This window comes from Schistocerca piceifrons, chromosome 4 (genome assembly GCF_021461385.2).
Source record: "Schistocerca piceifrons isolate TAMUIC-IGC-003096 chromosome 4, iqSchPice1.1, whole genome shotgun sequence".
Lineage (NCBI taxonomy): Eukaryota > Metazoa > Arthropoda > Insecta > Orthoptera > Acrididae > Schistocerca > Schistocerca piceifrons.
The window spans coordinates 89351343-89367207 of NC_060141.1; the positions used below are offsets into that span (position 1 = coordinate 89351343).

Genomic DNA, 15865 nt, shown 5'->3' on the forward strand with positions numbered 1-15865 from the left:
GCAATTCTTGAGTATTTTTCATCAATCTGGGATCCTTACCAGGCTGAACTGATAGAAGAGGCAGAGAAGATGCTACAAGGAAGCGTTGTGCATCAGTGACAGCTTTACTTCTGAAATTTCTAGAGAGTACTTTCCGAGAAAATGCTGACAATATATTACTTCCTCCCACATACATTTCGCGAAATGATCTCGACGAGAAAATTCGAGACATTAAGAGTTATTCTTGTTGATAATCCTTATTCCCACACGTCATTCGATTGTTTGGTTGGTTGATTTGGGGGAGGGGACCAAAAAATGAGGTCATCGGTGTCATCGGATTACGAAAAGATGGGGAAGGAAGGCGGTCGTGCCCTTTCGCAGGAACCATCCGGGCATTTGCCTGAAGCGAGTTAGTAAAATCACAGAAAACATAAATCAGAATGGCCGAACGTGGGTTTGAACCGTCATCCTTTCGAATGCGAGTCCAGTGTACTCAGTGTACTAACCACTGCGCCACCTCGCTTTCTCACTCCTTTCGCGAGCGGAACAGGGAAGAGGCGATCAGAAGTACCCTCCGTCATACACCGTCAGGTGGCTTACGAAGTACTGATGTACATGTAGATGTAGAATAAATACCACAGTCGATGGCGGAAATTAAGTCATTTAAAAATTTCTAGAAGAGGTAAGAATCCTGCACCATTTTACGAGGTAAAGTTTCGGAAGCATTTCGCTTACTTAAAACAATGATTTCTTTTTTCCTCGCTAATCGTTCTCCTTGTGGAGTACAAAAGAGGGAAAGTCACCACATTCACTTCTCGTAGCTTGCTTTTCTCCTTATCGTGACAATACTACGGCCTATGCAAGTATTTCTGGCCCGGAATGTATTGTAAACATTGCAAGGTAACAGTGTCAATAACTATTAACGAACATGTGACTGAAATTCATGTACCGGCAATATGCGGTTCCTAAGTACCTTGCAAACGTCGTCCAATGAAATGCCAATGCTGAAAAAGAAACACAGTAAGTTGAAATCGGAATCTTAGTTTAATTATGAAAGGTGTAAGGTTTTCTCATGATTTAACAAGGGTAAAGATTATAATGCTCTCCAGACTCAACTGCGGAAGGAATTAAGTAAACTCAACCTTCTCGTGTATAACTCAACAACATCAACAGTTTTTGTGTCGACAACGCCTCTGTAAATTGAGGATAGAGTAGAAGTGTATACTTCTGATTACGCAAAGAAAATTCTAACTTTATTGCTGCACCATGGAACTGAATAATACTAAAAAGTATGCAGTGCTCTTAGAATTGATGTGCAAACCTTCATTATTCAAATATACATTGAATTTTATCGATCTACTAAAAAGGTTCAATGGTTCAAATGGCTCTGAGTACTATGGGACTTAACTTCTGAGGTCATCAGTCCCCTAGAACTTAGATCTACGTAAACCTAACTAACCTAAGGACATCACACACATCCATGCCCGAGGCAGGATTCGAACCTGCGACCGTAGCGGTCACGCGGTTCCAGACTGTAGCGCCTAGAACCGCTCGGCCACACCGGCCGGCACTAAAAAGGTGGCTCAAGAAAAATAGACTTCTTGCTTGACTGGACGTTGAATGACAAGAGGTTTTAAGCCACGTAAGAACCCAGTGGCTATGTCTCGCACGTCATGGAGCGAATAATGTAGAATTTTGAATCAAGCAAATCCTCATTAGTTAAAACTTCCGGGCTGAGAGGCCGCGGTCGATCGGTGAAACTTCTTCTTACTGACGTTTCGTTGCCAACTGCGGGCAACATCTTCCGAGGTGAGTCAAGATCTGTGAAACTTCTTCTTCCTGAAGTTTCATTGCCAACTGCGAGCAACATTTCCGACTCACCTATTTACGCTCGCAGAAGGATCGCACTCGACGGCACTCGGCGACTTTTTCGACGATACGCTATCTTTGCCATAGTTAGGCTTTATCACTTACAAATTTTGTGCTGCCCAAAGCCAAAAAACAAATAAAAAATTGTTATTTTGCACCGTTGAATACATGAGTCCACTGATAAGATGCGCTTGGCACAGACTTATTTGATATTATGGACCACTACATAACACATGTGCTACAAAGAGAAGACCAGTTTTATGATCCTGTGACACCCTCGGTCTTCCCGAAAATAGTAAGTGGCGATCATGAAATATTCAAACGAAAAGCGGCGGATACTTACTGCGTACTGTAGACTTACGAGTGGTTATGATTAAGAGACGCAATGTTCGTAACCCAAACTTATTGTTTGTAAGTAATTTCGATTAAAATGTAGTTACATTACATAGCTCTATTACCGTAGTACAATATGTCTTATACTATTACTACCGTATAAGGCATTTGTTATCCTGAACGAAACCAAACATAATTTTAAACATGCGCGCTAAATGCAAATGTCGTGTGACTAGGGTCTCCCTCGGTACAACGTTCGCCGGGTGCAAGTCTTTCGATTTGACGCCATTTCGGCGACTTGCGCGTCGATGGGGATGAAATGACGATAATTAGAACAACACAACACCCAGTCCTTGAGCGGAGAAAATCTCCGGCCCAGCCGGGAATCGAACCCGGGCTCTTAGGGTTAACATTCTGTCGCGCTGACCATTTTTTTTCATTTTGTTAGTTGTTGATCGTTGTGTTTGGTCGCTGCGGACGTCAGATGACGTCCGGTCAAGTTCGTTTGTTGATCCTTCCACTCAGTTTTTTGTTACAGAGGCCAACCAGCTCTCTGATCGAACACACTGAGCTACAGTGCCGGTATCACTCAGCTACCGGGGGCGGACAAAAAAAAAAAATGGTTCAAATGGCTCTGAGCACTATGGGACTTAACTACTGAGGTCATCAGTCCCCTAGAACTTAGAACTACTTAAACCTAACTAACCTAAGGACATCACACACATCCATGCCCGAGGCAGGATTCGAACCTGCGACCGTAGCGGTCACGCGGTTCCAAACTGACGCGCTTAGAACCGCACGGCCACACCGGCCGGCATAGGGGCGGACAACATGCACGCTGTTTTCGATGTACAACTGACAATGAGTGCGCTTTGCTCATTGTCAATATTTAAATTCATTGAATAACGATTTGTAGTTGACATTACAAAACATTTCATTTTTAAGTTAAGAAAGTTGCTGGAAATATATTTGATTTCGTTGTTTAGATAGGAATGTAGCGACTTGGTTCGTTGTGGAGATCGAAATTCTACCTTACCTGGCTATAGATGTAACATTACGTTAAATTAAAAAATGCTGAAAAATTAGTTTGAGCGATGCTTCAGCGCCAAAGCATATGCACAGTGAACTCTGAAATCGTAAATACCACAGATAAGGACCAGATTTGCGACAGGGAAGTGAGGAAATGCTAAAAAAAGTTGTTACACAAGGTGTTGTTCTGGAATGTTCTACAGTTAATAGCGCAAGTTCGCGTTGTGGTTAATTTACCCAGATAAGAAAATCACAAGGACAATTAACGCAAAGCGTACCGTTAACACGTCTCATAACTAATAAAGTTTACTCGCCTTTTAATTTCTAGGTATTTCACAGATTATTATTGTGGAACAGTATTGTTCATTCCAAACAAACTCTGTCGACAAATTCTGTAAATGCACATGCCATGTCCTTTGTTCACAGTATTACTTCGGTGATTCCTGAAATAGATTCAGTACAAACATGTTTTCTGATAATTACTATCAGTGGCGCATTCACTTATCGATCTCAGGTGCTATTTCTTTTGACTGTCTCGTGTTTCACAATATTTCACTATGTCATCATACTTATAACGCACGGTTTTAAAGAACGAGATTGTATACCCCAATTCCGTCTGTTATGAAATACATTCTTTTTATATACCAAATGTTTTGAATATGATACGACTTAAGTTACTTTACATAATGCATTTAATATACATTCCTTTGAAATGTCGCTAATACACCCTATTTATTTACTGTTTATCCCGTATTTTTATTTTAGCAGATTAATGTAGTTTTCATTTTTTAATAAAACTGCTTCGTCATTTTTTGTAATAGATATTTTACTGTTGTACATAATGTTTTGCCTGTTCCTGAAGCAGTATGTATCCTGTTGTTGCAAGAATTGTTCCACTCACAATACTGAACCCAATCTACCGCCTCGTATTTCCACAGGCAGTAAGTCGGGAGAATACGAAGAGATACGGGAGAAGCCTTACGTCAAACTGTTAAACAACGGCTCTCTGCTGCTGCAGAACGTGAAGGAGGACAAGGAGGGCTTCTACTTGTGCCAGGCCACCAACGGCATTGGCACGGGCATCGGAAAAGTCATACAAGTCAAAGTCAACTGTAAGTTCACTACACCACTTTTATCCCTCTATTACTGAGTCGCGCAAACCCAATTAAGGCTCGTAACGCCGCAGATGAAATTGACTGTTGCAGCTTCGCCATATTTTTCGGCGCCAGCTAGTGTGGTGACGGTGAAAAAGGGGGACACGGCTGTTCTGCAGTGCAACGTCAACGGAGATAAACCCATCAACGTGGCGTGGCTGCGTGGCGGCAAGCTCAAGCTTACCCCTGCGACCAACTACAGGTAACACGCGATAACGTTTTGTACCTGGCACTATTTAACACCCATGCTGCGCTTCAGGAGCCGGATACATAAACGCTGTGCAATTGCTGAAACGTGTCTGGTTGTATATACTAACGGAAATTTAGATTGTTGCACCATGAAGCACTAGTCAGATATTTATCAAACTTTGTGGAGGTCCTCATCATAAGGTAGAAATGATTAGCCTCTGACTCCATTCAGAAATGATGCCCAACATCAATACGAGACGGCACCTCATGGTCGTGGACTTTTTTTTCTGAGTCATCAGAGAGGAGAGGCCCGCTATGAATTCCTCTCCCGTGCAACATCTTCATCCCAAAGTTGCATTTGCACCCAGCGTCTTCATTTACTTGCAGGGTGTATTCCAATCTCTGTCTTCCCGTACAGTTTTTACCCTCTGTAGCTCCCTCTGGTATCATGGAAGTTATTCACTGATATCTTACACATGTCCCTATCATCCTACCCTCTTCTTCTTGTCGGTGTTTTCCATACGTTCTTTCCTCCGCCAATTTTGTGCAGAAACTCTTCATTCCATTCGATAGTTAACTTTTACAATTGCTCTAGTGTTCTGTCACCAACGGTCTCGGTTAGACTATTCTTCCTTGCTTGACTAGTAAGCTAACTACACACAAACTCGCGAGTTTTGTTTTGTAGGGGAGTACAAATTGATATTGTGTTGACTGGAACAAAGCTGGAGGTAAAGCAGAGGTGGTGATGCTAATAGTAGATCTTTCGCTGCGTCTGCTTTGTTTCATTTTATAATTTTGTGCTCTGTGATTGAAAAGCGATATCATTAAGTCCCCATGTGAATCTTTCGAGTTGCCGATATCAAATGGTTCAAATGGCTCTGAGCACTATGGGACTTAACATCTGAGGTCATCAGTTCCCTAGAACTTAGAACTAGTTAAATCCAACTAACCTAAGGACATCACACACATCCATGCCCGAGGCAGGATTCGAACCTGCGACCGTAGCGGTCTAGCGGTTCCGGGCTCGCCTAGATCCGCTCGGCCAACCCGGCCGGCTGCCGATATCAACTAACACGTTCTTCATAATCTATATTGCCTCAGATTGAGTAAGGAACGAAAACGTTCTGCAACGAGTCAACCAGCAAAAATGTTTCTAAAGAACGTGACGTACAGTACAAGCAAAACTGGAGAGCTGCATCAAACGAATCTTACGGCTCGGCCTGTAAAGCGCAGTCCACGGGCGCCCGCGCTAGCTCGCTCTCGCTTGCAGCTTGTAGTTTTCTACAGGGACCGCAGCGGCCAAGTGCGAGGAATATCAAAAGCAACAGAAATATTAATTTATTTAGTGCGTGCAAATGTTTTTGTACGATTTACGTCATACTGAATACAAACATATTTCGAAAAATTCGACAACATTGAAGGAAATACGCGCAAGTCTGAATCAAACCAGTGTTAATTTATTCCATACTAGCCGAGTATCAGGAGTTAGCTGGGTATGTATTAGTCCATCTCCTCCTTCCACCTCTATATCTGTCCATCTCGTCCATCACCCCTCCCTGTAAATTTCCTCCACCCCTCCACCTCCTCCACCCTTCTCTCTGCCCCCCCCCCCCCCACTCTCTCTCTCTGTCCATCTGCTCCTGCCCTTCTATCCATCTGCTCCTTCCCCTTCTGCCCATCTCCTCCCCCTCTCTGTCCATCTCCTCCCCCTCCCCCCACTCTTTGTTCATCTCCTCCTCCTTCCATCTCTTTCAATCTCCCCTCCCCCTCTCCTTGTTCATCTCCTCCTCTCTCTTTTCTCTATCCGCTTCCTCCTCCTTCTCCTGTCTCCATCTCTTCTTTCCTCTCTCTCTGCCTATCTCTTCTTCGCCCTGACTCTACCCATTTCCTCCTCTTTCCTTTCTCCGTCCACCACTTCTTCTCGCCTCTCCCCCTCTCTCTGTCCACTTCCACCTCCCCCTAGGTGTCTGTCATTCCCCTCCTCCCCCCTTCTCTCACCATATTATCACGCTCACTCCAGTAGGACGCTGGTGGTTCTTATTTCATGGTACTCGGATTTCTTTCCATATCCTACGGTAACTAATATGTGTACCAAATTTGGTTGTAATAGTTCCAGGGGTTTACTATGAGTTTTTTACCAGTAGCGCTGCCCACGTGTGCACATGTCCAATATATTTTACACATGTTTACCGTATTTCACTTGTATTTGTACACATATTTCCCCTGTATCTTCAGCCAATTTCGTTATGCAGTTTCATTTTCACGCAGCTCAATGTTTATGACGTAGTATCTCCTGCACTATGTGCTGTATAATGATAAATTTTTTCAGGTACATCAAGTGGTATATGTGCCTACGGTCTGCGAAAAGTGTCGGGAATAGAGTTCGTAGTGAAGAAGTAATAAATTTAAACGTCATGCATGATGTAGCAGTTTTGTCGTATCTCATTGCTTATGACGTCATATCTCCTGAGCTAAGTGACTTACAATGACATATTTTTCTAGTACTTTCAGCAGCATATGTGGATACTGTATGCGAAATCTGTTACGAGTAGACTTAGTAGCAAAGAAGTAATAAATTAAAACGTCTTGCATGGTGCGGCAGTTTTTGACGCATCTGGTGTCACATCTCCTGAACTATGTGTCGCTCAATGACATAATGTTCAGTGTTACATGTGAGTACTGTCTGCAAAATGTGTAGCGAATACAGTTGACAGTAAAGAAATAGTAAATTAAAACGTCATTCTTAATAATGCAGTTTTACAGCGTGAATAGCGAAAATGTAGCAAGCGATAAACTTTTTATTCTTTCACCACTTTGTTGGGATTGTCAGCAAAAAACGGTTTGGTAAAGGTTTGAAATTATGTCTTAAGTTTGTTGTATGTCACTAAGTGTTTTCATTTTCAAATACTGGATGACTAAAGTATAGGTATCCGCACGTCGTAGGCTGCACTGATTTTTCGCCCCGTGGTTCGTAACTCCACAGTAATTCTTCCCCGACTGTAAGTGATACATGTACCGAGATCGGTTGAAACCGATCCTTTGGTTTAGGAGGAGATGTAGAACATACATACAGAAACACAAACATACGATGTCTGTTCGAAAAATTACGCAATTTTGTCCACAAAATTTTTGTACGCTTACCTTATTGTGTCCGCAGCTCGTGGTCTTGCGGTAGCGTTCTCGCTTCCCACGCACGAGGTCCCGTGTTCGATTCCCGGCGGGGTTAGGAATTTTTCATGCCTCGAGATGACTGTGCGCTGTTGCGTCGTCTGCATCATCATCATTCATCCCAATTACGGTCGGAGGAAGGCAATGGCAAACCACCTCCACTATTTTCAAAAATGGCTCAAATGGGCTCGGAGCACTATGGGACTTAACATCCGAGGTCATCAGTCCCCTAGAACTTAGAACTACTTAAAACTAACTAACCTAAGAACATCACACACATCCATGCCCGAGGCAGGATTCGACCTGCGACCGTAGCGGAAGTGCGGTTCGAGACTGAAGCGCCTAGAACCGCTCGGCCACACCGGCCGGCACCTCCACTTGGACCTTATCTAGTAGGGCACTGCGGGTGTCCCGCATCGTCCCCTACGCTCCTCGGAGTATGGGACCTTATCATCACATTGTGCATTGTCTCCTTCGAAATACTCTCCTACACAATTGAAACACCGATCCCAACGCCGTTTCCACTTCTGGAAGCTAGTCTTGGTACGCTGGATCGCGTGAAGGGCCTTCTGCGAATTGTATCTCGTCTATCGTTGCAAATATTCGTCCTTTCAACAGGGTTTTCCACTTTGGGAATAAAAAATAAATCCCCAGGGGCCAGGCCTGCAGAGTACGGAGGTTGAGGTAGCACAGTGATTTGTTTTTTGTGCAAAAGTCACGCACCAACAGAGATGAATGTGCGGGTGCGTTATTGTGATGCAAGAGCCATGAATTGTCACGCCACATTTCAAGCCGCTTCCTTCTCACAGGATTTCATGACATGATCCAACTGAAATGTTACACTCTACTGCAATCTGTCGGGCAGTCAGTCTTCTATTGGCACGCACAGTTCGTCGACGTTCCTGACATGAGTGTAGTCGGTAGACGTCCAAGGACCTCCTGAACGAGGGTAGCCATTTTTAAACTGTGTGAACCACTCGTAACACCGAGTGCGGCTTAAGCACTCATCACCGTAGGCCCCCTGCGTCTTCTGGCGTGCCTCTGCAAAGGTTTTCTTGAGTTTCACGAAAAATTTAATGCAGAAGCGTTGGTCCTCTAACTCTGCCATCTCGAAATTCGCAAATTGTGAGACACGACGTTCTACTCAGTACAGCACTGAACAGTAACTAACAGACATACAACAATGAAACTTCCGGCAGTTACTCATTTAACACAGGCGTATGCAGGGATGCCGACCCCATTTCGCTCAAACACACCACCGGTGCGAAATTACGAATGTTACGGAATTTTTTTGAACAGACCTCACACATTCATAATAATCTCCTTCCACAGGCCCTGACGGGGCCGTCGGTACCGACCGGCCGCCGTGTCATCCTCATACACCGGCGTCATTGGATGCGGATATGGAGGGGCATGTGGTCAGCACACCACTCTCCCGGTCGTACGTCAGTTTACGAGACCGGAGCCGCTACTTCTCAATCAAGTAGCTCCTCACTTTGCCTCACAATGGCGGAGTGCACCCCGTTTGCCATCACCGCTCGGCAGACTGGATGGTCACCCATCCAAGTGCTAGCCCAGCCCGACAGCGCTTAACTTCGGTGATCTGACGGGAACCGGTGTTACCACTGCGGCAAGGCCGTTGGTGCCGTACATACATAGTTACATCCATTTTGTAAAATGTATGTATTCTTCTTCTCGTATAGGCCATTTCCGCATCACGCAAGTTCAAGTGAACTATTCCTTTTCCTTGCACCTGGGTCTTGATTTCAGCCCACATTCCCGCGTTTTTTTCTCATATTCCTCCTTTTTCACGTCTGCATTTGCGTCTATACTCTGCAAGCCACGTGACTGCGTGTGGCGGAAGGTAATTCCTGTACCAGCTCCACTTTCCTCTTTTCCTGTTGTAGTCGCGAATAGTTAGCGGGAAGAACGATTGCTGGCAGACCTCCATGGGAGTTCGAATCTCTGTAATTTTGTCTTCACGCTCTTTTCGCGAGACATACTTAGGAGGAAACAATATATTGGCCGAATCTCCTAGGAACGTAAGTTCTCCGAAATTTAACGGTAAATTACACAGTGATGCAGAATGCAACTCTTGAAGCGTCTGCTGTTGTAGTTGGCTTAGAGTCTCAGAGTCGCTTTCGCGCTTGCTAAATGAACCTGTAACGAAACGCACTGCTCTTCTTCGGATCTTTTCTATTTCGTCTATCGGCCCTACCTGGTACGGATCCCACACTGGCGAACAATATTCAACTATTGGCCGAACGAGGGTTTTGCAAACTAAGAGGGTAATCCCAAAAGAAAGGTCTCCTATTTTTTTATAAGTACATAAACCTGTTTATTTCTACAGTGGTTTACATCAGTTTACAACTTGAACATTTAGCTATTTTTCGACACAATCACCATTTCTGTCGCTGCATTTTTGTAGACGCTGTGGCAGTTTTTGTATGCCCATGTCATACCAACTCGCCGCCATGTAGTTCAGAAAGTTATGAACCTCCTCTTTCACCCCGTCGTCGGAGCTGAATCGCTTTCCTGCCAAATGTTCTTTTAACGTAGGGAACAGGTGATAGTCACTGGGCGCCATGTCAGTACTATAGGGCGGGTGGGTGATTATGTTCTACTGAAACTGTTGCAGAAGAGCAACGGTTTGCCGAGCGATGTGTGGGCGAGCGTTGTTATGGAGAATGTGTACGCCCTTGCTCAACATTCCTCTTCTCCGGTTCTGAATTGCCCGTTTGAGTTTTTTCAGAGTCTTGCAGTACTTGTCAGCGTAAATGGTTGACCTGAGCACTTTGACCCTCTGTCTCCTCAGAAATTGACGGTCTCCCGCTCCTTTGCTCGTCGTGAATTTCGGTCCGACCAGCTGCAAACTCTCTACACCACTTACGAACATTTTTGACATCCGTGCACGACTCACCATACACCTCCGTCAATTGGCGATGGATTTCAATCGGTGCAGTGCCCTTTGCGTTCAATAACCGAATGATTGCGCACAATTCGCACTTGACGGTAACATCCACCGGAAGCTCCCTTCTCAACGGCTGCCAAGCCTAGACTGAGCGCCTCAGCGTGGCGTGCGCATGTTTACACACAGCGGGGGAAGCACTCTTCATAACAGTGTGGCCAACTACCACACAAACAGAGTTCTGTACTTATAAAAAAATAGGAGACTTTACGTTTGGGATTACCCTCTTACTTTCTTTGTGGATGAACTACATTTCCGGCCGGCCGAAGTGGCCGTGCGGTTAAAGGCGCTGCAGTCTGGAACCGCAAGACCGCTACGGTCGCAGGTTCGAATCCTGCCTCGGGCATGGATGTTTGTGATGTCCTTAGGTTAATTAGGTTTAACTAGTTCTAAGTTCTAGGGGACTAATTACCTCAAAAGTTGAGTCCCATAGTGCTCAGAGCCATTTGAACCATTTTTTGAACTACATTTCCGCCGGCTGGGGTGGCCGAGCCGTTCTAGGCGCTACAGTCTGGAACTGTGCGACCGCTACGGTCGCCGTTTCGAATCCTGCCTCGGGCATGGATGTGTGTGAGGTCCTTAGTTTAGTTAGGTTTAAGTAGTTCTAAGTTCTAGGGGACTGATGACCTCAGAAGTTAAGTCCCATAGTGCTCAGAGGCATTTTTGAACTACATTTCCTGATGCTTTTCCCAAAGAATATAATACTGCCATCTGCCTTACCAGCGATTAGCTTTATGTGAGTGTCCCATTTTAAATCGCTCTCTGCAGACAGTCCCAGATATTTTATGGATGTTACTGCTTCCAGTGGTTGTTCATCAATCGCGTAATCATGCAACAGTGGATCCTTCAGCCTATATGTGCGCTATACGCTACACTTTTTTTTATCTTGAGGTTCAACTGTCAATTCTTGCACCAAGCGGTCATTCTGTACAGGTCTTCCCGCATTTCGCTACAAGTTTCTAGCGTAGCGACTTATCTGTCTGAACCCGAGCCCCAGTAATGTGCTGCGTTAACACCATGAGCAAGAGTTTGTAATGGCATAGGGAGGCTGCCCACGCCAGGTGCGTTGTAGATTCGTTGTAATCTGTATGGCGCATGAGCTGGCGCCATGTACGGAGATTTCGGAGTCATCTGCCGAGTGCAGATTAATAGTCGACGAAGGCTCGAAAACGAGCGTGCTGTCGTATGGCAGGGAACTGGTATCAGAGTTCGTATCAACAAGGAAGAATTGTTTCGTAATTAGGTCTTGAATGAAGAGGCATCTAGCCATGCGTGCCGTAGAAGTGATGTGAGCCTGTGCGACATTCGAGAGGGATAGTCAACTATGCAGGGCTGAGCGAGCTGTAGTGTCTATTTTAGACTGCTGAAAATTGGCCGGGAGACCCCTGACGGGGCTGGTTCGGCCGCCTCGGTGCAGGTCTTATATTACGTTCGACGCCACATTGGGCGACTTGCGCCCCGGATGGGGATGAAATGATGATGAAGAGAACACAATACCCAGTCCCTGAGCGGAGAAAATCCCCGACCCAGCCGGGAATCGAACCCGGGCCCCTTAGGACGGCAGTCCGTCACGCTGACCAATTTTTTTTTTAATTCCACAAAAACAGTAACAAAAATGGCTACAATGAAATGTCATAAATAAGGTGACAGACAATTGCAGTCATAAATTACAGCATTGAAAGAGTGAGGAATCATATTCAGTCTTTAGCAGTAGCACAATTTAGCACCTTCACTGTCACCTTCAATTGGTGGCAGTTCAGCATGAACATTTTCTTCTTCTGCAGCCTGAGGTTCCTCATCATCATTTCTCAGACCAAAATTAATTACTCAGTAAATCCTTAATGTGTGTTCCTTCCAGGGTAAATTACGTGGACAGAAGAGCAGTCACGAACAGCGACATCGCAAAATACTTCACTGCCTTCTTATTTTTGTCAGTTCCAGTCTTCTAAACGCATCCTTAGGGAGTTCAAGATCTTCCTTTATATCAGACACCAGATGTTTGCCGTCATATTCTTGTACCTGCTGTACTACTGATTTATTTTCCATGTGTGACTTGCAGGTGAGTTTAGGGTCGGGATCGTGACCCAACCCATTGCCTCTCTACTAGGAATCCAGTTCCTAACCTATACCCGTTCTGTTGAAGACAATTCGTAGCATGTTACCATATTTCTTATTGTGATTTTGAATTTAAGTATTTTCTTGATTTCATTTTCCATATACATCTTGTAATCAATATGTTCATCGCTCCCCAGCTATCGAGGCGGACAGCCCGCTGAAGGCGTTTGGTAAGCCACATAGTTTCCGACATTTTCGAGCTGTCTGCCCGAAGGTAGTATGAAACAAATAGCACAACAATCGTGAGGAGGTCGAGTCACCGGATGTGACCTTGTCTTGTGGCGGGGGCGAGGTGTTCCTGCTGCGGCATGCTGGAGTTGGACAGAGAGGTGTGTGACGAACTGGCTCAGCCGGCGGTGGTGGGCGCTGAAAGTGATAACAGGAGAACATACGGTCGATTAGCATAAGTCGTTTCTCGACAGGTTTGGACTCAAGTCTGACCACACTAGTTGTAGTTCCGTCGATAGTTTCACCATCCATAGTGTCCATAATACCGTGTCCGGCACGAGGGCACGGTCGGCGGCTACACAGCGACGTCACCAGAGGTGAGACATAGTATTTTCATGTAGCTGATGATCGTGCATAGCCTCCTGTATTTGTTGTTCAGGGATACGAGAGAGGCGCTGTAGGAGTGTGAGCTTCACTGTGTCGTATTTGTCATTTGAGGCGATGGTAATAGGACGTCACTGATGACTTCCACTTGACCTAATAGATGGCAGAGTAAACTGACATATCTAGCATCATCATTGTGTACTCCTGTTGCCGTGAAAATACTGTCAACTGTCGCGAACCACAAGGTGGTGTTGGCAGCATCAAGAGGTAGCAGTTTGAGGTGAGTACTAAGTTTAGGACATCAAGCGAAAGGCAGAGTTTGCGGTATTGTCTCCTGCGGCAGACAAGGTGGCTGGCGACTGTGTGTGAAGCTAGGTTTGTTGCGGCGAAACGGTAAACAACTGAACGTTTGCATTTTACGAAGCGGAAGACCGCAGGAGACACGCAGTTTGTGTCGCTTGTATGTTTCACTCGGTTCCGAATGGGAGCATTGCCCGCAAAGGCACTACCCTCCAACTATAAAAGCAGGTCCATAGTGTGAGACAACATGGCCGGCAACCGTTCGTGACACACAAGCGGTTGTTGCGTGGCAGTATGCGAATGTTCAAATTGCACGCATTGTTGTGGAAGATGCGGACAGCACGAAAATGATCCTGCAAACAGTCTTGATATCGTTGTGTACAAGTGACACAATTCATAATGGAATTGTACTTACTTTGTGAAAATGGATTCGTAAGTGGTAGGCATTGTTGATGTACGGTAGGTTCGGTGATGTCAATAGGGACAAGTTTTAAGTCTTCATATTTTAGTGGCACAAAGACTGTTCCATAAAATTTCGGTCGTGCAGCCGTGTAAATTCAACTTCTTCTTCTAATATTTCGGCTGAATACCGTCCAGCCATATTCAGAGTGATCCGAGGTGACTGACGCTCCAGCACTTGCTCCGTCCTTTTAAACCCGCGGACCGAACCACTGTGCATGCGGCCACAGAAGAAGTTGAATTTATGCGACTGCATGCCCGAAATTTTATGAAACGAGCGTTGAGTCATCTGTGAATTTTAACACTGTTTGTGCACACTGAGAACACATCTTGCACTGCAGTACTTTCGTCACTGCAATCCAGAGGTGGGGCTCTGGTCGGAGCGTTGTGTGGCGGACACATGGTGACGACGAAAAGGAGCAAAAATTAAGTTGGTGTGCCGCATATCAACGCATTTCTATAAAGTTCTCATGCATGGTTTCATGTTCAACGCATTCAGGAACCTCGATTTGCTCATTCTCTCCCGGTGAATGTATGTAGTGTCAGGTTTCCAGCTTCCACTACTAAACACTTTTTTTAAATGTGTAAATCAGGCTTCCCCAACCCCACAATGTTTACTGTATGGCCGGGGCCATACAAGGGGGTGGCGAGAAAGGCACTGCAAAGGCTGTAGGAACAAAGGAGGAGCAAACTGTCAACAAAAAAGAAAAAAAAAGGGAAGAAAGACGGTTTAACAACTAACAGGGAGTGGTGCGTTAATGTTCCACCAGTCTGCTGCCTACGAATAGAAGCGTTGCCCTCTTCCGTGACTGTAAACGCTCACTACGGGTTCAGTGTCACTTCTGCACACTACGGTTACATGTGACACATCTTCCGGAAGACGCAACCGAATTTGCCGGCCGCGGTGGTCAAGCGGTTCAGGCGGTCAGTCCGGAACCGCGCGACTGCTACGGTCGCAGGTTCGAATCCTGCCTCGGGCATGGATGTGTGTGATGTCCTTAGGTTAGTTAGGTTTAAGTAGTTCTAAGTTCTAGGGGACTGATGGCCGCAGATGTTAAGTCCCATAGTGCTCAGAGCCATTTGAACCATTTTTTTGAAAACCGAATTTCGGAAACCGTTTCTGTCGTGTTTACATATTAAGGTCTGGAGCGGCTTTGCTAGCCCAGTAAATACGGCGGCTGGAAAACAGCTGATCCAATTTATGATTCAGTCAACAAAGTCGTTATTTCTTTTCAATTAAATATTTCAGACACACACCTTCATGTTCATTCTACTATTTCTGCTTCTCGTTCACTGCATAATAAGTCTATATTAACCGAATATTCTTAAAACAAGACATAACTTGACAACCCAAGCACGTTTCAAACCGATTGTGTTTACATGGTAGCGAAAATCGATTGCGGAATTGGAAAGTAGGCAGCTGATGCCCAGAATCGACTTTGAAGTGTTTACATGACCTCTCAGAAGCGGTATTGGGAAATCTGTTTACGAAATCCGGCTTCGGGAGCCCCATGTAAACAGGCTGATAGTGTCACTGCGTCCAAGTAACAACTTCAGTAAAAGCTGCAAGCGAACAGACGTCTATCGCTATATAGTAAATCTGGCAACAGTGCGCCTGCTCTTTGTTCACGCAACTGCCTGAAGAGCGGACTAGTGTTCAACAATGGAGTTCTTGCTGCTACCGTGCTATTTCGCTAAGGCATTGTAGATCTCGAAGGTCGGCTAGCGGGTGCTGAAGCAAATATGCTAT

General features: G+C 45.2%; 1 protein-coding gene across 1 annotated transcript in view; it reads left to right on the forward strand.

Moving 5' to 3' along the window:
* LOC124795618 (Down syndrome cell adhesion molecule-like protein Dscam2) overlaps nt 1-15865 on the forward strand; it is a 594927-nt gene that overhangs the window by 394423 nt on the left and 184639 nt on the right. Inside the window, exons 9-10 of the mRNA XM_047259690.1 lie at nt 4149-4322; nt 4416-4566. Coding sequence (XP_047115646.1) covers nt 4149-4322; nt 4416-4566 — 325 coding nt within the window. The remainder of the gene's footprint in view (nt 1-4148; nt 4323-4415; nt 4567-15865) is intronic.